Below are 21,234 nucleotides of genomic sequence, written 5' to 3' on the forward strand. Positions count from 1 at the left end.
TCTAGTGCATTGGCAAAGGCTCCTATCTGCAAATTGCCAACAGCAAGAACAAAGTTACTTTACCAGAACAAAGAACATTTGAGAGAGACAAGAATAAACTTTTGTGTGCACTCTGTGAGTTCACCTCTGTTCCCCAAATCACAATACTTGGTCTCAGCTGCTATGTACTAGTAATTTGGGTTGTTTGGTTTTGGCTTAGCCTGCCAAACAGGCAAATATTGTATATGATTGTGAGCTAAAGCTAAGCTAAGCTAAACTTGATGAAAAATGATTCGTGGAGCAAGTTGAGTTCACACACTATGTTAAGCCAAAATTAGTAACTAGATTTCAGAGTTCTAGTAAGATATACAGTAGCACCTGCAAGTTGGAGGTTCCCCCTCCCCTACTATAAAAGATTCAACTCCAAAACTGCTGTTGCAGTAAGGAGGTTTTCTTTAACAATGCTGGCTGGAGATTAGAAAATTTCTGCTCCAGCACATCTAGAGGGCATCTGATAGGATTGAATTTTCATATCCGACAGTGTGCCTAAATTGACCTTTCTGTGGTTTGAGCTTACTCCTTTGGATCAAAGTTTGTATAAAACGTTTTGAAGTGCCACATTTGGAAAGATGGAAATCTAGGAGCCCTGATGCAACAGGAGTGCTCCTGTCTACCCCCAGGCACAGCTCGCAATTGGGGCTCCCCAGGCCCTATTCAGTAGCCTGGCCTTTTATTTTTAAATGTAGTACTCATGAGTTCAGCAGATTATTTAAGCTCCAGAACTCTGTTAAAGTCCTTTATATTGTATGCTATCAACTTTTATTTATTTAAAACTCCATGTTGGTTTATGGTGTTTGTTGTGTTTTTAAAGCCAGATACCCTTTTGTACCGCGTTCCACGCTACATGAAAGAAAGAACAGAGGTAAACACTAGGATGGAGATGTTAGGACAGACTATACTGAAGTGAGTGAGCTCTTGCAAATAAGAATAAATTAAGATATCACCTTTGGAACAGACCCAGATAATTGCTGTAAAGATCCAGTGAATTGTTGTAAAACCCGAGCTAGAATCCCTACATCTTAGTCATGATTTTAATGGGTGGCCTTTCCTTTACTACATGTTTGTAGTGTTATCCATCCAACTCTGAGTTGGCAGAGGTTTACACTGGAATGAAATTGGCTGCTCTTGGTGATCCCTATCAAGCCACCCAATATCCTTCCAAGGCAATGGGTGATAAAACGTATTTGATTAAATGCATCTTGAGGTTGTCTTTGGGCAGTGTTGGAATAAAGAAGAGTGCAGAGTTTTAACCCTGGACCAACAGAGGATGATATAAGCCTCTCCCTTTCATGGGATGGGGACAGAGGCATTTCAAGAGGGACAAGCAGGGAGGGGGATGATGAAAGCAGTGTCACATTGTCACAATGCAAGTTCCTTGCCTTGCGTATACAGTACATGTTGTCATATTGCACATATATAGAAAAGGGCTTAACTTGCATCGCTATGATGTGACACTGATGTTGTCTTTTTGACAAGCCTTCCGTCCTGCCAGTGTCTATCCCTTGAAGGCAACATCATGGAGGACACAGCGGGAAAAATGGTCGTTGGGCACCTTTGTGCCATCATTAACTGCAAGTGGGGCCATGGCCTTAGAAAAAGCTGCTATGGCTTCACCTTGTCCTGACAGCCTCTTACTGCATTAGTTATCCTGACTTCCCCTCTAGAGCACTTATAACAAGTGCTTTACACATAGCTGTCCAAATCCCAGTTCCCTCAAATCTGCTGCTGCAGAGGATTGGGGAATTCTCCAGAGCCATTGGTTGGGGCGGGGAGGGGGAATAAATGAATGAACCTCTACTTGGGCAGCATCATTCTACGTCCAACTTCCTGTATACATACAATAAACCCTGTTTCTCGTCAGTTGGGGCAACGCTGCCCCACATCACCAGGACCCACCCCCAAAGCTCAGGGGAATTTTGACCAGGAGCACATTCCCACAGATGCCTTACCCTGTTGCCATGGTGTCCAATGAGCAAATACATCCACTCCAGAGTCTGTTTCCATGTAACAGGCAGCAGCCGCATTCGCAGGGCAAAGAGGCAGCTCCTTCTCTAGCCTGAGCACTAAGTTATCCCATGGTGGGGGGGAAGCAGGCTACGGACTGATCCTGCTGTCTGGGGAAAAGAGGCCAAGGATATCTCTGCAGCTAACTTCCAAACAATGTATCACAGTGCAGCCAGATAAATGTGTGAGAACTGCAGGCGAGGCCGAAGGCCTTGGGTGCTGCCCAAAGATGTGGTGCTGGGCAGTTTTCACATTCTTTGGCTTCAGGAAATCTATTGACTTGCTGCGTTGACTTCTCTGCTGAGGAATCCATGTGTGGTAGGGGATTCTGGGACGGGTCCCAAGGCAGACATGCCATGCAAAATTGGCAGACCCCCTGCTTGTAGCATTAGGGGTGGGGCTCACACAACACTCTTTACCTGATTACTGAGTTAACCCATTTTCTAGGATTCACACAATACACTCAGCCGTAAACTAGCCAAAGGGGTTGGAGTTACACAACACAAGGACTCAACCCCCTGCTTCCCACAACTAAGGTTGGTACCAAACTTCATACATTATACAAATAAAGCTTCTCACATACCCCATTTGTTCCTGTGAAGATATGGATCTGGCATGTTGTATGAACTTGGGCAGGGGTATACAAGTTTGCCTGCGGAGGGGAGGGAGAAACCCTCAGTGTCTCGCTTCCTTGTTGCATTAGGCTTTGTCTCTCAGTCTGCCGAGCAGGGTGCTTGGCAGGACACCAGTTGTATACCCACAAAGCATGAGCCCAATGGTGGCAACCTGCAGTACTTCAAAACGTCTGAGTTACGTGACTCTCAGTTCCCCAACAACTAGCCTTGTGCTCAGATTGGCAGCAGCAGGTAATGCATTTTCAAGGGAAGTTTATCAGTCACCTCTAAGAGCCATCATAGATAACTGGAGTGGCAGTGAAGTCGTCTTATACTTCCAGACTAGCAATCACAACAGCCCTATTTGCACTGTTCTTCAGCTTCCATCTAACTTTCCCCTTTCCTTAATTGCTAGTTCTTCCTTCTTTTGAACCCATGTATGGTATTAGCATGCCAGCCATATTGGTCGGGGGCAACGGAATATTTACACCACCACATTGGAAGGGCGCCAAGTTGGGGATGGCTGCTCTAAACCCTGTCTTTGCTTCCTGATCAATGCAGGAAATGTGCATTGTCAAGGGTTGATTCCAGTCAGAGGAGCAAAAAAAAAAAAATAATAATAATAATTTGTAGACAGCTCAAAAGATTCTGCAAATAACTCAAGGCACTTGAATGATAAAAGCCTTTTCTAGAAATACCCAGGAAGTCACTTAGACTTCTGAGATGGGATAGCCTTAATGTATAAATTATAGCTGGGCAAATTTTCAGAATTCTAGACACTCACGTATTTGTATACGCATACATGCAAAAGACCGTCTTCTGAATCTTTACTTTTTGTTAAACTAAGGCCCCTTTTTGATCACTTAATCAGATTTTTCCAAACTTCTGCAAACTGTTTAAAAGACAGTCTTTTCCCACAAATGTGTCCCTACATGAAGTTTAATCGTTACTAAATAACAAAATATGTTTTCAAACATGTTAGCCAATTTGGTAGTTTTAGACTTTGGGACACGCAGGCATTATCACAACAGATCTGGAGAAGTGGATCTCTTTTACAGTCCAGAGTATCGTGCTCTGTAATAAGGTGGCTAAAATACTGCCTAAAAAAAAGGTAAGAACCTTGCATTGTTCATACTCCTTCCATAAATCATAGAGAAAATGTTTTCCAGTTATTACTATTCAGTAACTTTATAGTATACTTGCATATGATGGACTCTTATCCATGGATGAAAGTGAGTGTGGGCAAAACAGAAAGTGGATGTTTCTAGAGTAAAAACAGCACCTGCTTAAATATCACTCATTCTTTCCATTCCTTTCCCTCAGCCCATTTTAAAATCATAATATTTCAAGTTAGACTTACTGAAAATCAGAAGCAGCTGAGAAGGGGGCTATACAAAATGATCTGGAGTGGGAAGATGGCAGCTTGAACAACCCATTAAACCTTACACCATAATAAAATGTGTTGAGGTTTAAGCCTGGCATAAGATTCTATGCTATAACATGGAGAAAAGTATGCCTTCAATATTGCAAATAGCTAATGTGTTGTTATTATATTTATATCCTGGCCATTCCTCCTAAAGTGGTACGCATTAGGGATCTCCTTACATTATATTCCTACAACAACCCTTGAGGTAGGCTTGACTGAGTCACCAATGAGTTTCCATGACTGAAGGTAGATTTTAGACTCTGAGCCTCCCCTGTACTACTCCATCTCTTTAACTACTACTATTAGTTTCTTTTCAGCACTGTAATACATGTAGAGGAACAAAGCATGTAGTAGAAACACATGCATAACAAGAAAGAACAAGGATATCCTGAAAACCCTGATTTATAGCACTTCCTGTGGCTCAGAATAGTGGAACAGTGACTTTATATGAAACTTACCAAAAAGAGAGAAAAAATTAAAGTTTTAATTCCGGTTGTAATTAATTCTACGCTGGTAACCTGGCTGGGAATCGATGCCAGAGTGGCATGGTAGCAGACATAATGCACACAAAAACAGAAACAAGCAGCAGTAAGTAGAATTTAATGACTCAGGACCCAAGACAAACACCAACTTTATACAAACAGAGAGCAAGACAGAGGTTTCCTAGGAACAGGCCCCAGACAGTCTCATTTGGTTACAGCAATTTTGAGGGTGGGTGAAGGGGAGAAGGAGCCAAATATTTAAATAGTGATAGTGCTGGCAGTGGCTTTTCAACCCGAGGAAGCCGCGAGGGGTAAAAAGTCCAAAATTACTGAAGGAAGGGAGCCGAAGTGTAGGAAGGGAGCCACAGCTCCATACCCTTTGTGGAGGATGGGACGGGAAGAGCAGGTGCCAGCCACCAGCCTCCTTCTCCTGGACAGACTATGCAATGCTGGTGAAGGGACTGAGAGAGAGGGAGCTATGCTTTTCTCCCAAAGGCTGTTCTGCGGCCAAGACGGTGTCCTGAGCTTGGGATGCTCAGGAGGAGGAGGAGGAGGAGGAGATTTGGGAGAGCAGAGGAACAGACAGAGAGGGCGTGGAAGATTGTGAAGCAGGCACCCGTGGTATGGCAAATTGGGAGAAGGCCTCTTAGGGGCAGACACCAGTGGCCCCCTCCCCCTTGGCTTACAGTAGGGCAAGCTGGGCATGTGGAAGTTCATCTGCCTCTGTGCACAATGAACTTCACCAGAGCCTGGGGGCAGGAGCTTCGGGGGTTGCACTGGGGGCTCACAAAGATTTCCCCCTGCATGCCGGCACAGAGCAGCCTCTAGCAGGGGACACAAAAGGAACCTTTCCAGCTGGCAGGGGAGGAGGAAGGGGTGGAGCAGAAAGTGCTTGTGTGCTCAGAAAAAGGTCACAGCAGCTCCTCCTCCTTCCCACTGCAGGGGTACGCCAGGGAGTGGTGTGGGGGGAAGCCACAAAACCAAGCCTTCATATGTACACTGCCCTCCCCCAGCACACAACGTTTTAGTCAACTTCCTCCATGTTGCTGTAGGATGGTGCAGGGTGCTCTGCAGCCCCATCTGGTGGCAGAGCAGGAGCAACATCGGTGGTCAGGCTGGATCCAAAGGAGGGAGAACTAATGCCCTGCAAACAGAACAAAGGGTTAGACAGAAGGTATAAAACCGCAGAGGATTCCACAAAAGTATTTATTTTCTTGCTCCCCCCAAGAGGGAATCGAGCAAAAACATTTTGTTCCATTAGAATCTGAAATTATCTAAAGCCATAACGTATGTATTTATGTATAAAATTAAGTTATGCTTTTATTCAAACAGAGTGTGGTAGAAATAATTATAGTCTTGAAAGGTGTGTGATTTCCAGAACAAGTACCAGACTATTACTTGGAAGTCTGTGAAATCAGACTGTGAAATATAGTTTAATTTCAGTTTGTATTACATATTCACACACACATACACCCCTCACCAATAAGTCCCTTCTGTATAAATCCTACATAATCACCTATTAATCTAGGGCTGTCTAGATTACTCTACACTGAACAATTTGGAGAACTGATGCCACAGGAGCCTAATTCTATAGCCAGAAAAACTGAATGAATTATACAAACTAGCTCCTGTGCAGAAGGTATTCTACTAATAACAGAGAAGGGCAAATAGCGAAACAAATGCTAAAACTTTACCTACTGACTGTAAAATCCAACAAACCATTCAGCTTTACATTTTTCACCCTCACATTTTAAAAACATTTTTGGAGCTCTCAAGGTAAAGAAGCAAACCAAACCAAAATTGGTTGCTTAGGTGAAAAAAGAGAACCAACAGTCACATCCCATTATGTGCCAGGGGCAACTCGCAAGCTACTTGAACATGTGGGGAGTGCCAGCTCTGTTTCTGCTCTCCTTTGCTTCTCCCTTCAATTTCTCACTCTCCTGTCACCTAATCCAGCAAGCTACTGGAGGACGGGATGGGCAGCTCGTTCTCAGGGATTCTGTACTTGAATTTTTCCCCATCTGTTCTCTGAGACATCACCTGCATGTAATTAATAAGGTGTGCAATGCTATGGATCTGACAGCAAAAAGATGCTTTGGAGCATTTGGGGAGCAAAAGCAGCACCTCTCTGTAGCTCCTTAAAGCAGCTGCATATTTTCTAGGATCCCAGAAAAAGATCCCACTTTTCTGTCTTCAAATCCAAAGCACCACCCAGTACTAGAAATTAGTCTTTGCTGCAGACTGCCCATTCTTGTTTTAAATGGACACTGGATTTCACAGCAGTGCATAACAGCTTCTGAGCTGGCACAGAATCATAGAACACACAGTTATCTCCTAGCATTGAGCCCTTTATTTTATTTATTTAATTTTATCATCTATTTATTTCTGTAGCTTTGCTTTGTTGGAGTTCAGCAGGGAGCCCAGCTGATTCCTTCACATCCTCTAACTAGCTGCAGCACTAGCACCTGTATTTATGCAAACTTAGAGATCAATACAAAAATATGCATGAGACCAAAAGGACTGAAAGAATCTGTTACTTTTAGAAAAGTGACCGCTGAACCAAAAAGCAGCCGACAGCGAAAGAAAGAAAATCAACCATGTGTTTAGAATGGCTTGGTTTTATTAAATACAATAAATAAATACAGTGAAAGTTTTTCTACCGCACAATGCTACCTTTTCATTCACCAAGCTAGCAGAGAACAGTTTAGGGGGCTTCCCTTCTCCATAATGGAAAGGCTACCACCAAATCTATGCACTGGCTGGGTTCTGCTCATTGGCATTCCTACAGCTAGTGACTGCTCACTCCTTGAGACACAGCAAGAATTCCGGCCACAGGGAACAGTTAACCTGAAATCTTTTCTCCTTTCCCAAAAAAGCTGCAAGCTTCTCTGAAACTACTACTAGGAAGAATGTGTAAAGATGTTAGGAACTATATTGCATATGAATAATATTAATAAAAAACAAATAATGAAAGGGTGAAACAAAGAATCATCTCATTCTAGGTTTGAGTTCTCAAGACAACTCTGACTCCTGGCTAAAGCCAAGGCCCTAGATCACGCTATTTAGGATTGAGCTGGTAGTCTGAAGGCACAAGAGAGATTCTACATCCCATTCAAGGAAACAGACCACGGGGCCAGATTAAAATACAGTGGTACCTCGGGTTACGAATTTAATCCGTTCCATGACTCTGGTCGCAACCCGATTTGTTCGCAACCCGAAGCAAATGTTCCCATAAGGTTCAATGTAATTACCGTTAATCCGTTCCGGCGTCCGCAGACCATGCGTCAAGGGCGGAAAAACGGCCGCGGACCACGCGGCAGGGCAGAAAAACGGCCACGGACCACGCAGCATGGGCGGAAAAACAGCCGCGGACCGCGCGGCATGGGCGGAAAAACGGCCGCGGACTGCGCGGCAGGGCGGAAAAATGGCCGCGGACCATGTGGCACGGGCGGAAAAATGGCCGCAGACCATGTGGCACGGGTGGAAAATGGCCGCGGACCACGTGGCACGGGCAGAAAATGGTCGCGGACCACGTGTCATGGTGGAAAATGGCCGCGGATCCGGTTCGTACCTCGAGGCGGAGTTCACAAACCGAGGTAAATTTTTGCGGCCAGAGCTGGTCGTAACCCGAAAAGTTCGTAAGCAGAGGCGTTCATAACCCGAGGTACCACTGTACTATAGGGCCATACAACAGTAACTCCCTACTTTTACTTCTACTTTATGCATGCACACAAATAGGCACACAAGCATCCACAAAATTATGTACAGAAGTAAGATACAAGATATTGAAGCTTGAGGAGAAGGATTAGAAACAGTTGTCCCTTATGCTTATATCCAAATGCAGTCTCACACCTAGATAAATTTCTAAGATGCTTTTTTTAAAAAAAGAGCAAGCTGAACTCTCTGGTTATATCATGGTAAAGAAACCTAACCCATCAATGTTTAGAAAAGTCAAAAATGCATCCTCCCTCCCCCAATAAAGGAAAAGATGGTCATTAAACATATCTTTGACTTCCTTCAAACACAGGACCAATGACCAGCTGAGGAAATGATCAGTTCTGCAACAATAGCCTCTAGGGATATTGGTGTCAACCAAATTAGGGGAATTCTGTTCGGGCAGACAGCATCAAATCAATTTTACTTCCTCATTATTATGGAGAAAATATTTGTGGATCTGCAGACTCTGTTGAAATACAGTCCTTTATTAGCCCTTGATTCATATGACGTAGTTTTCAAGAGCTATCTAGGAAAGATTTATTCCAGAGAAATACCAACTCCCTAGTTGCAGAGATGAGAACTTCTTGTGACTGTAAATCCATGTAATCAATCAACTGGAGAGAATGGGCATTGGACCTGACACCTTCACCGTGGGAAGAGACCGACATTAGGGCTTCTGCTTGTGCTACTTGGCAAGGAGCATCCTAGCCACCTTGCTACAAAGATGCCACAGAGGACAACGCTGCAGTAAGCTGGCTGCCACCTTCCAGGTGCCTTGCTACTGCCGCTACCTCCAGCGGGTCTGATAGATGAGTGGGTAGAAGACATTGAGGAAGAGTGCCACAATGGCCGCCATGGTGCCCAAGACAAAGTATCGGACATGGCCTTCATCAGGACACTCTGAGCTGAGTTTCTTTGTCCTTTGGCTGCAAGACCTCCAAGGGTTCCTCATCAGCCTTCTGGCAGCATCCTCTTCGGCCTCCAGTTCCTGCCAGAGCAGAGAAGCCTGCGATGTGGAAACCTGCGTCAGCACTTGAAGAGAACATAATGGCAAACCCCTCAATCACCCATGCTTTGCCCTGCCCCTTTATTTATTTAATTTATATAGCCGCCCATCTCACTTGCATGTGACTCTCCCAGAGAGCCTGCCATTCACACTGCCAGTTCTCTGAAACAGCCTATGTATTTCTCCTGCCTGATTATAGTTCCAGTGGTGGGCCATGTTCAGATACAAGGACCTCCCGGGGACAGAGTGAATAACACAAGCCACATGACGACGGAGGACAAGCCCCAGCTATCAGAGCTAGGCATCCATGCTGGCTGGCTTGGTGGGAGTCTTCCCAGTCTGCAAACTTATTCCTTTCAATAGACACAGGCACCAAGTAATCGCTGTTCATGCTTTCTTGTATGAATGAAGGTCATTCAGTTGACCAACCAGTCCCACTGAGAACAGCCAACCACAGATGAGCTTTTGCCGGTGAGAACATGAGGATCTGAAGACAAACCAGTAACATCCAAGCATGCGCAGGTGAGAATGTGAGGACCTTTTTAAAGGATGACAAGTCTAATCAACAGTTCAACTTTGGTAAGTGAAAAATCACAAGGACCATTCTGAGATGATAAGCAACTATCGTGCTTTCCTTTTTTTTTTTTTTAAATTAAACAGATGCAAAGGAGAAGTTAGTCACAGGATAATCAGTCACAGACCAGTGTTTTCATGTGCAGGATGATCCATTCAGGGCAGTCAGCCAATCACAGTCATTTTCTACTGAGATTTAAAGTCAAAGCATCCATAGCATCTTCCCCACTTGGTCCCTTGGGTTCTGTAGACAGGGACTGCTTCTTCCTGAGTTCTCAAGTTTTAAATCTTGTTCTGGGAAGGACAATGCTGGAGCTGATGTAAGGTGCCAATTTTACCACAAAGGGCAGCTGCCAGTGTCCACAGGCATAAAAGGAATCTTGGCTTAAGCATAAAGACATTCCCCTGACAGAACTTCTGAACAGGTCTTTCTGTGTCTACTTCTCCTCCATAGGCATATAGTTTCCAGAAGCCCTAGCAGATCACTGCAGACACCAGGTTCAAAATGGACCACCAGCTTCAGCAAACTCCAGGAGGTTCACAAAGGGCAAGAACAATGCAGCCTGTCCTCATACCCTGCAGAGCATCTTGGATGAAGCCCAGCTTAACCTTCCACCATGGAAGCCATCCCGGGTTGGATGCCACTATAGCACATGGCAGCAGAATCCTAGGGCATGCCTGGAACCATGGAGCCACACTTGTATCTGGCAATCCTCATTCCTAACTATGTCAAGGTTGTTGACAAAATTTCAGAGGAGCCCAGTCCTACCATATTAAGGGATGGGGATAAGGGAGAAAGAGAGGGGAGAGGCACCTAACTACTGCACTGAGCGCATGAGAAATCCAGCCTTGTAGCAGGCCCTCTGACTTGGACCCTGTGAGCTGCTTGGGGTCTCTTACTCTTGCCGTTGTTCTGCATGGTCCCCAACAATTTACTGTTATCTCCTGAAGTACATATTCCATAGAGAAAAGATCTTCTATCCCAGTCAACTCTACACTCAACTCTGAGCTTTGAGAAGAAAGCATCTGTTCCCCCCAACAGACACACACCCGCAAGTGTTTCTCTCTTTTGCAACATTTTTCCTGGCATCTTGTATGCTTGTTTTTCTCCAGCATTTCTCTGGGATACGTAAGAGGACAAACAGCACCCACAGCCCCTCACTCTCATGGCCAAAGCTGCAAGCAGGTGCCAGCAGACATTTTCTCAACAGTCAGCAATGAAAAAATTAGTTTAGCCTAGGCTTCCAAAGTGGACTGACAGAAGCTCTCACCTGACTGGCTGCTGCCTCTGCAGGTGGGGCCAAGTCACCTCGAGGGTCTGAGGGACGAGGGAGTCCTCGAAGGGGCCTGTCCACAGGAGAATTCCGCCGGCGGTAGAAGAGCACGTAAGCATATCGGGTCACGACCTGGCTTTCATCCACTGTAGTAACGGTGCTGTCATCAAAGAGCCGCCAGCCTGAATGAAGGGAGGGGAGTGATAAGCACCGAGTCTCCCAAAGCACAGGCCACCCAGTGCAGAGTCCTACCACTTCCGCTTTTGCACCCTCAAGTCTTTGAAGGTTATACATCTCTTTTAGCCTGCGTACTCAAATTTAATTTGCATCTTACCACCAGCTGTAGTATCCAAATACATTTGTCTTGCTATCAGAACTGCATTCATGAGTGCTGCTTTCATGACATACTTGAGGAATGAGTGTTGGTCAGCAAAGTTGCTAAAAAGACATGCTAGTCTCACTGACCCTAAAAGGACTCTTTACTCTTAAATGTATTCAGTGCAGGGAGAAATACACAATGATGCTAAATTCTGTTATCTATTTCTGATTATGATAAACCAAGCAACGGGAGGACAACATTGTTAACAGAAAAAGGGAGTGATAGTAGCAATTCAGGGAATAGCAGTTATCATTTCTCAACAACTCTTCTTTTGGTCCACTCTGCCAGTCTCTCTGCAAATCAGAAGATGCTAGAACTCTATCCTGTTTCTCTAAGAGCAAGGAAGCTAAGAAACCAGATGCCAGACTCTGAGCAAATTATATATGGAATAGCAATAGTCCTGCTTAGACCTTTTCCAGCAAATGATCCTCTTTGGGGGGAAAAATCAGTATCAATATCCTACTAAGCACATGCAATGATTAATCAGCTTTCTACCACCCATCTTCCTAATCCCTAAATGCAGAAGGATCTTCTACTGCATGTGATCTGGGAGGGCAGAGGAAAAAAAAAAAACAGCCATTCTACACTACTGTCCAACTCCCTATTACTTTGGAGCTGGACTGTTCTTGGCTACTTCAGGTGGTCCATCACTGTACCAAGCTTGTTCCAATAAGGACAGAGGGTCACCTCTTCCTCCTTTAAAGTGAACGAAGCCAGCTGAACAACACTGAAGAACAAGCCTTCTTTCTGTAATGGAGGAAGGTATCTTTGAATGTGCTGCTAAATACCCTAAATAAGCATTCTTCTCAATTCTGGCCATGCCTAGCTCTGAATAATGTGGTATTGGCAGAATCCATTGAATCCATGACAAACTACCATTCCTTATAGTCTTTCTATTCTCTGCCAAGGAAGATTTTTTTTAAGTGAGAACATTCCCAGAGGAGCATACTGAAAATTCAATGTTCCACCTCTGGAAAACAGCTGAGGACTGTCAATGGATGCTGGAGAACCTTGGGACTGAAGCCATTCTACATTAATCTCTAAGGTTGCTTGATCTATTAACCTTTCTGTTTGCCTGACAATTTCAAACAGAGTAGAATTAGCAAATGTGCCTAGGACTGTTTCTTTCACTGGGCATGCTGAGAGCAACTAATGGTACCACAGAGATCTATGGTGCCAATCCCTCCCACCGCCACCATTTACCCATGGCACAGCACTATCTCACTGAGTTCTGCAGATAGATCCATTAGATTGTGAGCAAAGACTGAGGTAAAATCTAGATCTGCATTGTGCACTCTGAAGGGAGTGAGATCTGCTATGACCTACATCCACTGTGAAAAATTCTTATAGAACAAACAAACAAACAAAAAAAGATCCTAAGGGCTGGGAACAGAAAAGGAGTTTTTCCCTCCCTCCTTCAACTTAATGTGCAAGCAAAGATGTGCAAACAATCTTAACATCATATGAGGTTGATCCTAAGTTTCCATGAAACCTCTAGCAGGAAAAGGAAATCCTACATGGACTACTACCTGGCTCACCTGTTGAAGGTCAGTGGACCTAAAGCCTTCCCCTACTCACCCACATCACTACGTTGGCTGTTCTTGTCACTAGGCAGCCGGGCATAGGCTGTGTAGTGCCCACCAATCATGCCCCCGTAGTGATTGATTACTGCATAAAGATCATACATGGGCAACTGCTGCTCATCTTTCTGGCCAATGCAGAACTTGCTCAGGTCCAAGCTCCTGAGGATAGAGATAGAGCAAGTTAGATAGCTGCATACTTTGTACCTAATTCCATTCCTATCCCTTTTTCTTAGAGGTAGCCCAGTCTACCAGCTGACATTCTTTACTGAGGAAGTCTTCATTGCCTGTTTATCTGGACATTTTATCAGATCAATACAGGCAATACTATTACACAAGCTTGAATACAGGAAGGGACTCTCAGTGGCAGCCATCAGGTCATATATAAAAGAATTTTGGGAGTGCTGGACAGAAAGAAAATATTCTGCTTTGAATTTACTCTCTCTTGTGAAGGAGTGGGCAATTTTGAGGAACATCAATCTGAAAGGGGTAGGGGCCCAAATTCTGATCTGAATTCAGTGGGAGATCACCTTATCTTGTCAGTGGCTAATGGGTTCTAAAAAAAAAAAAAGCCAATGTCTGAGTTCAACACAGTTATCTTCTTTCTTGAACAATCATGTGACCATGCACGGTCCGATAATCATCCACACAATGATTCTTAGAAGAAAGAAGAAGAAGGTGATGAGTCTCTGTGCTATCCCAAATGCGCACAAGCGTTTTTGTTTTCAGAGCAAAGAAGAGGGAAACAGAGCCCGAGGCTGTCTCTGCTTCTAGGATTTCAGTCAGAATTTGATTACTCTCTATGAAAGAGACAGAAAGAATCCTACCCCATTAACAAAAGTAAAGATTCCTACAATCAAGAGGCCTCTGATTTAGGCTGTTAGATTGGGGTTCGGTTCCTGGCATGTTTTGTTTAAAGGATCAGTTAACTAATGATAAAAAAGGTGTACAGTGGGATGCAATAAACATGTATTTATTACAATACAGTATTTCTATCCTACCGACTCTACAAAGACTCCTGAGAGTTTACATATACTGAAAAACACTATAGTATAAAATAACTCATATTCCTGTTAAACAGAGTAACTCCGTCTCTTAGTGATTGCTCCCAGCAACATTACTGAACAATTCCATTTTCATCACTCTACCGAGGCCCCATTCAGTTTGCCAGCATCCCTTCCATGGCTCCCAGAGTACCATCAAAGTGGGGCAGGTCCCTTTTTTGCTTTTTTTTTGGTTTGGAAGAGTTTAAGAGCAAAACAGATCCTTTATGTCCTGCAGATGCAGGGGCCCTATTTTGCCCTTTAAAACTCCTGACCATCCTCCCTTCCAAAAGTAGGCCATGATTCTATTCCCCCTCAACATGCCATGCAAAGTTTGGGGTGGCCCTTCACTTGCAAGGGTTGTACACTCTTGCTGTTGAGACTAGTGTGCTAGAAGATCCAGTGGCCTTACTCAGTATATAGTTTATATGTGCAGCCCACCAAGGAATGTCTCCACTGTACAAAGATAAGTATATGATTTTTTTGCTGTTTTACTGCGTTGTGTACTCCAAAAGTGGAGAGATTTTAGAACAGTAGAGAAATTGCTGCTACAAGTAGAAAGAAGCTTTGTGTGGTGAGTTAAAACTGTTTTTACAGTGAGCCTACTTTCATCAAATAAATGGTTACCGGAGACAGTAAATACAGTGGTACCTCGGTTCACGAACTTAATTCGTTCTGCAACTCTGGTCGTGACCCAAATTGGTCGCGACCCGAATCAAATTTTCCCATAAGGTTCAATGTAAATACGGTTAATCCGTTCTGACCCCTCCGAATTTGGTCGTGACCCGATTTTGGTCGCGTCCCAAATCAAATTTCCCCATAAGGTTCAATGTAATTACGGTTAATCCGTTCTGAACCATATGTTTTTTTTTTTTAAACCACAAAAATATGAAACAAAATACAGTACGAAGAGAGAGAACGCTAACCTTGCTTGACGTGACTTCTGGTGTGGAGGACAGGAAGGCGGGTGGGGAGGCGGTTATTGCTTGGAGGGAGAGTCCCCCTCCCTACAGGAAGCCACAACCACGTGTCACAGGAGGGAAAATGGCCACGGATCCTGTTCGTCACCCGATCTGGCGTTCGCGAACGGAGGCAAAATTTTGCGAACGGAGCTGTTCGTGACCCGAATTGGTCGTGAACAGAAGCATTCGTGACCCGAGGTACCACTGTATATCCCATTCCCGGACGAGGAGGAGTTTTGATATGCACCTCACCATCCTGTCCATATGCTGAAGCAGAGCAACAGCAAGGAGTTGAATTTAGCTCCAAAATTACATTTTCCTTGGCTCCAATGGCTCAATTAGCTCAGAGGCATACTATGGGAAGGCCCTGCCTTCTTGTTACCCTTCCTCTATTCTTTCCTTTCTTCCCTCTTCACAGAGGAAGCAGCCCCTTTCTCCATACAAAGGAAGGTAAGAACTGATTGCTCTCTCCTTCCTCCTGTACAGAGGGCCTTCAGGAAGAGAGACAAGGTCTCTGTGGGCCAGATGCAGACAGATCCTCTTTAAGATACCACAGATACTTATGAGTCTCTTCCCACGTTCACTTGCCCTTCAAAATGGTATCGTACAGCACCCAACCTCCAATGCCAGAAAGATCAAAGGCATGGAACCAAGGGGACAGGGTTCACCAAAAGTCGGCCTAGCCTGCTCATGCGCTAGGTTGGTTGGTCCTGAATGTATGACAAGGCCCTAGCAGCATAAGCCATCCTTTAATACTCAGAAAGATCCTATCCAAAGAATTGCTTGGGTCTCTGTGGCATTACAAAGATAAGCAAAGCGACACACCTTGCCATAACCTCACCTGACTGGGAAATCCACCATGTCATTGATCTTGTCTCTCCAAATAAAGCTGCGGAAGGAAAAGCGCTTGAGCTGTATGATAAGGATGTTGGGTAGACGCCATAACATCAGCTGCTTGGATGCCTCACGGTGCTGCTTACACTTTGGGCAATACCTGCAGAAAAGGGAACAGGTAGGAAGATAAAGAAGGTCCCTCAGTATCTCCTGCTGTTAATGCCAAGCTAAAGAGTTCTGGTATTCTCACTAAAGAAAACCAGCACAGTGGCCTATGGAACACCCACCTCAAGAGAAAAATGCCTGGCACTAGGGAGTTTTTTTAAAAAAAGTATTTGTTTCTTTGGTTCTATATGCAAGAGGCTCGTTAATGGCTTCTGTTAACTGGTTCATTCTTAACTCTTATAAATGTAAGAATGTACTATGTTGATACTGAATTCTATATTTTATATTATATCTTGCAAATATTGTAAGTGGTGAAGACAAGCTAATGCTAGTACTGTGAAAGTATGCTGGGGAGAGGGTCTCATGTGGCCCTCTAGAATATCCCTTTTGTGGATTCCAAGAGTAGGAAGGGCCAAAAGTGTAGGCCCCTTTTTTGCGTTCTAGGATTCAGAGGTGCTTAAGGGGTACCCATTTCACCCCTTAAAACTGAATCCATGGACCAAAAAAGGCCCTGCAATGCAGTCCTTGACGTGTCACACAAAGCCTGAGGCACGTCTCAAGCTGGCAGAAGTTGTGCACCCCATGCTAATGCTAATAATAAAATTTCTAAACTCAAAGATAATCACAACAGGCACAATTAAGTGTGAGATGCTAATTTAGTAACTGATGACAAAATCCAAGCTTTTTAATTGAACAAAGATTTCCATGCTCCAACATTTAGTGAAGAACATGATGTGCCTAGGTAATTTATACTTGACAGCTGGGTACGTCTGAGTGATAATCCCAATAATTACACTATTTAGCAGAGCTTTCCATCTTGTTAATGCTCTCCAGCAATACCTGAAGAAGAAAGATCATAAGTCTGTCAATTCTTTTGGCAACTTTGGGTAACATCAAGCACAGTAACTTTCTGGACCCCCAAGCTAGACTGGGAATGGAAAGCACAGCGTAGGATGGCTCTCCTGGACTATATGCCAGTTAGTGGTGTGGGAAGATGTTAGTTCCATCTCATGGTTTGGGGGATGCCATAGGTTCCCCTTTGTCCTCTATGCTGCTTAACGTCTGTATGAATCTGCTGGGGGATATCATCTGGAGGTTTGGGCTAAGGGGCCTCAGTATGCAGATGACAGAGCACTCATTAATACTTATGAACCCTGGGACATGACTCCTGAGAATATTTTGGCCTGGATGAGGGAAAACAGCTAGAAATTTAATGCAGACCAAGTGGTAACGCAGGAGGAGTTGCTCAAACTGAATGGAACCATTCGACTGTCCCTCCACCATGCAACCCCCACCCCCCAGGCCTGCAGCAAGTTGCTATTCTCTGTGGAAGTACAGATGGTGGTAATAGCTTCAAGTGTCTTTCATGCCAGACCTTCCCTCCGTCAACAAAGTGCTGATCTTTTCAAGCATTGAAACAAAGGAACACACTGTTTCCGCAAAAAGGACTTTGACAGGACCTTCTGACCTCCCAGAGTGTTAGTGAGGGTGTAGGACAGTGTTTTTTAAGGGATAGCCTCCCTTCCAATGGAGAGGTAAGTCTGGGTTTTATTTATTTCAATCAGGCTTTGAATATCCTTTTGCCCAATTTGCTCTTGAGCTGGGTAAATAATCTCTTTTGTGATTAAGCTGATTTTACTGTATTAGGCTATTATTCCATTGGTAAGATTTTGCTGAATGTGAATATGGTATTAATGTGCCACGTTTTATTGTATTATATTATTACTTATTTCTTTATCATTTATAAACTGCTTTGGGGATTTTTTAAAATAAAATAAAGCATGCCAAACACTTTGGAATATAACAAAAACTATTTGTCCAAATGTCTGCTGATTTATTAAACATATTGGGTGAGCTATAAATACTATGAAATAAATAAAGCGTATCTTGCTTCTCTGTTTATGCAAGACTCAAGAAGAATTACAGCAATTACAAATGCAAACTGGAAAACATAAAACTAAAAATTACTCAATTAAAATAAAGGCAAAATTAAAATTAATGCATTTAAAATCAAAACAATTCAACTAATAATTAAATGCTTGACAGAAGATGCTATTGGTTTTTGCCATTTTCCTTAAATGGGGAAGAGTGGGGGCCAAGCATACCACCTTGGGAAGTACATCCCATACACCAGTGGATGTGTAAAAAAGCTAGAAAATTTTGGATTCAAATACATATACTGATTCAGAGGATTTTAAAGATTAATATACAATTGAGACCAAAGGTCTTCCTTTTGGGATTGATGGACAACTGGAAAAAAGTCATGGAACTTTGTTTTTGTATATGATCACTGCAGCAAGATTACTGCATGCACAAAGATGGAAAGATTTGGCAATATCTATAATGGAGGAATGATTGGTGAAGATGATGGAACTTGCTGAGATGGCCAAATTGACTTCTTTGATTAGAGAAAAAACAATATCTAGTTTATTGCTGACTGGAAACCGCTTATATACTTTTTGCATAAAACAGGAACCAAAGAACTTGTGATTTATGCTTTTGATGATTAGATAGGATAAATTATAGAAAGAAGAGAGTAATGTTGTAACTTTACAGAAAGAGGTAAATTTATAATTGTACTTATAACTGCTATAAAGAAGATTGGATTCTTTATATCTTTTTTCTCTCCTTTCTATTTTTCGTTTACTTTTCCCCTTTCTTGCACTTTTAGCTTTCTCTTTGATTTCTTTCTTTTTCTTCCTTACTAAAACTTTCAATAAAATTATTTTTTAAAAAGGAAATGCACCCCATAGCCTGGGAGCCACGTAAGAGAAGGTCCTTTCCCATGCAGTGTGGGGGATCTTCAAAAGGGCCTCTCATGCTGACCTCAGTAACTGAGCCAATTGATAGCTGGAGAGGTGGGGCTAAGTCGTTCAGCATTTTAAGCATCAGCACCAACAAGTACAGTTACCCGTAGCATCATATGTTTCTTGTACCAGTTAGCAGTCTAGACACCATCTTTTGCACCAAATTCAATTTCCAGATGAAGCCCCATAGAGAGTACATTGCAGTAGTCAAGACAGGATGTACCCAAGGTGTTGGTAGCCATCACTAAGTCTAACCAGCACATGAACTGTCACACTGGTGGACTAGCTGTAATTGGGAAAAACATGCTCCTTATCACAGCCATCATTTGCAAATCCAGTGATTGGTGGGAGTCAAGAAGTACTTTCAAACTGCAAATCTGCTCTTTCTGTGAGAGGGTAACCCCATCTAAAACAAGCTTCACTTAAATCCTGCGTCCCATCTTCTCAGTACCAACTGCACCTCCATTTTGCTTGGATTTAGTTTCAGCTTCTCCCTCATCCAGCCCATTATCACATTTCAGCAATGTTCAAGGATGCATAGGGCTTCCTTGGCATTAGATGTTAATTAGAGCTTTAATCAAGATTAATTAAAGCTCTGAAAAACCACACCCAGCAGTTTCACACGGATGTTAAACAGCACAGGGGACATGATATGACATTAAATGCCTGAATTTAGACGTATTTACTTTATTACCAACCAATTTTGGAACCAGCCTAAACAGAAATTCTACAGATTCTTCCTTACCAGGCCTCCTCAGGGGCTAACACCTCTGGCTTGGTGAAGAGATTGAGACACTGTTCCAGGGTGAAGTGTCCTGCCCTGGCCGCTTCACTGGCAGAGCCTGGATCCTCGACACACTCTAGCTCCTTAGACTCAACCAGCACAAACTCCTTCATCCTTTCATTGTTCTTCCACACCAGGGCCAGAGAACAGTCATCTGTCAGATCCAGGGGGGCATCTCCTATAAAGCGGAAAGGGTTAGAGGTGGTGTTGCTCATTCTTCCACGCTGAGCCTAAACTAGCACTCAAGAAATAACAATTCAAGAAGCAGCTCTCCTTTTCTTGCTTCTTCAAAGCAGAGAAAGGCAATCTGGAATATTTTCAACAGCACTCCGTCAACAGGAACAACTTACAAGCCTTAACATCTGCATAGCTCTGTCTGACATGTCCTCGTCAAACGTTCAAGTTGTCATTGTCTTTGGAACATTAAGTTATTTTAATTTGAACTCTCACCTTTATCCTCTAGCTTCTGCTCCTTGCTGGCTGCATCAATCTTACTAATGTAAAACTGAGTAAACTGGGAACTTAGCCCCTCAGCTGGATGCTGGTAACCAGGAATGGCAGCTGTAGGGAGGCAAGAGAGAGCATCAGTGACACAGCACAGCTGGCCAGTCTTTCTTCTCCCTGCTCAAAACTCACATCCCCTTCTTGCAGCCCAAGAAGCAGACAAAAAGAAAACAGCTGGGACAGCATATATTGTACAGCATGCCTCAGCTATGAGGAACCACACAGAAGTGTTCAATGGTCTTGCCTCAGAATCATGATTCCTTGTCATTCATTCTGAGCTCTGCCACTCAGCTGCGTTCAGCCCCCTATAGTGTACATGAAACAAATTGTTATCCTGATCCCAACCTTCCACTTCATGCTTCAAAAGGAGGCGGGAGAATTAAACCAAGTGCAACAATACAAATAGGTGATGATACTGTTTTCACATTTTGTTCCTTGAGAGACCTGAGAGTGGGAGGTGCAGTGATATCTCAGCAGAGATACACAAAGAATGAATGCAAAGCAATGATGGACCACAGCTGCACTGAAAAACCGTCAGGATCCCCTTGGAATGCAAATCCCAAACAAAGGACAGCTGGGAAATCTGGGTCACTCACCTTCTGGCCTGGGGACTCTCTCCATTGGTAGCTCCCGTTCCACACAGCTTTCAAGCTGTGACTCTGCAGAAGGCTCAGAGTAGCCTGAGTCTAAACTTAGGCCTGAGCTTCTCCCTGTGGGGATCTTGCTTCTGACTGTGCTGGCATCCCCTAATTCAGGCTGTAGCTCAGGGGCTGAGAGAGATGCCTGAGGCTCCTGCAAGAGGTGTGGGGCCCTTGCACCATCCCCTGACTCCATGGTGGTTGTTTCGGTGGTAATGGCAGAAGCAGCAGCAGCAGACCCAACTGTAGCACTGCTATTCCTGACCGGAGGCTCTTGTTTCTCTGAAGACTGAAGAGGCAGGCCTTGCTCGGACGGCATCCTACCCACCTGGAAAGGTGGTTGGAACACACTGACTGAGTACCTGAGCAGGAGCAGAGCAGCTGATCAGAATGCAGTCCTGCA

General features: G+C 43.9%; 1 protein-coding gene across 5 annotated transcripts in view; it reads right to left on the bottom strand.

Moving 5' to 3' along the window:
• Nucleotides 1–4,669: 4,669 nt before the first annotated feature.
• Nucleotides 4,670–21,234, bottom strand: part of USP19 (ubiquitin specific peptidase 19) — a 39,321-nt gene continuing 22,756 nt past the window's right edge. For 4 of the 5 annotated variants that reach the window (XM_025173412.2, XM_015889897.3, XM_088134484.1 and 1 more), the window contains 7 exons: nucleotides 20,790–21,193; nucleotides 20,140–20,250; nucleotides 19,651–19,867; nucleotides 15,941–16,093; nucleotides 13,093–13,256; nucleotides 11,133–11,317; nucleotides 5,717–9,288 (listed from right to left, as the gene is read on the bottom strand). In XM_025173412.2, the coding sequence (XP_025029180.1) occupies nucleotides 9,070–9,288; nucleotides 11,133–11,317; nucleotides 13,093–13,256; nucleotides 15,941–16,093; nucleotides 19,651–19,867; nucleotides 20,140–20,250; nucleotides 20,790–21,193 (1,453 nt within the window). In that variant the 3' untranslated portion in view covers nucleotides 5,717–9,069. The other variant, XM_088134485.1, reaches the window with a different exon arrangement.

This window comes from Python bivittatus, unplaced genomic scaffold (assembly GCF_059951505.1).
Source record: "Python bivittatus isolate LINGU-HERP-01145 unplaced genomic scaffold, Pbiv_v1 ctg000080_np1212, whole genome shotgun sequence".
NCBI classification, from domain to species: Eukaryota; Metazoa; Chordata; class Lepidosauria; order Squamata; family Pythonidae; genus Python; species Python bivittatus.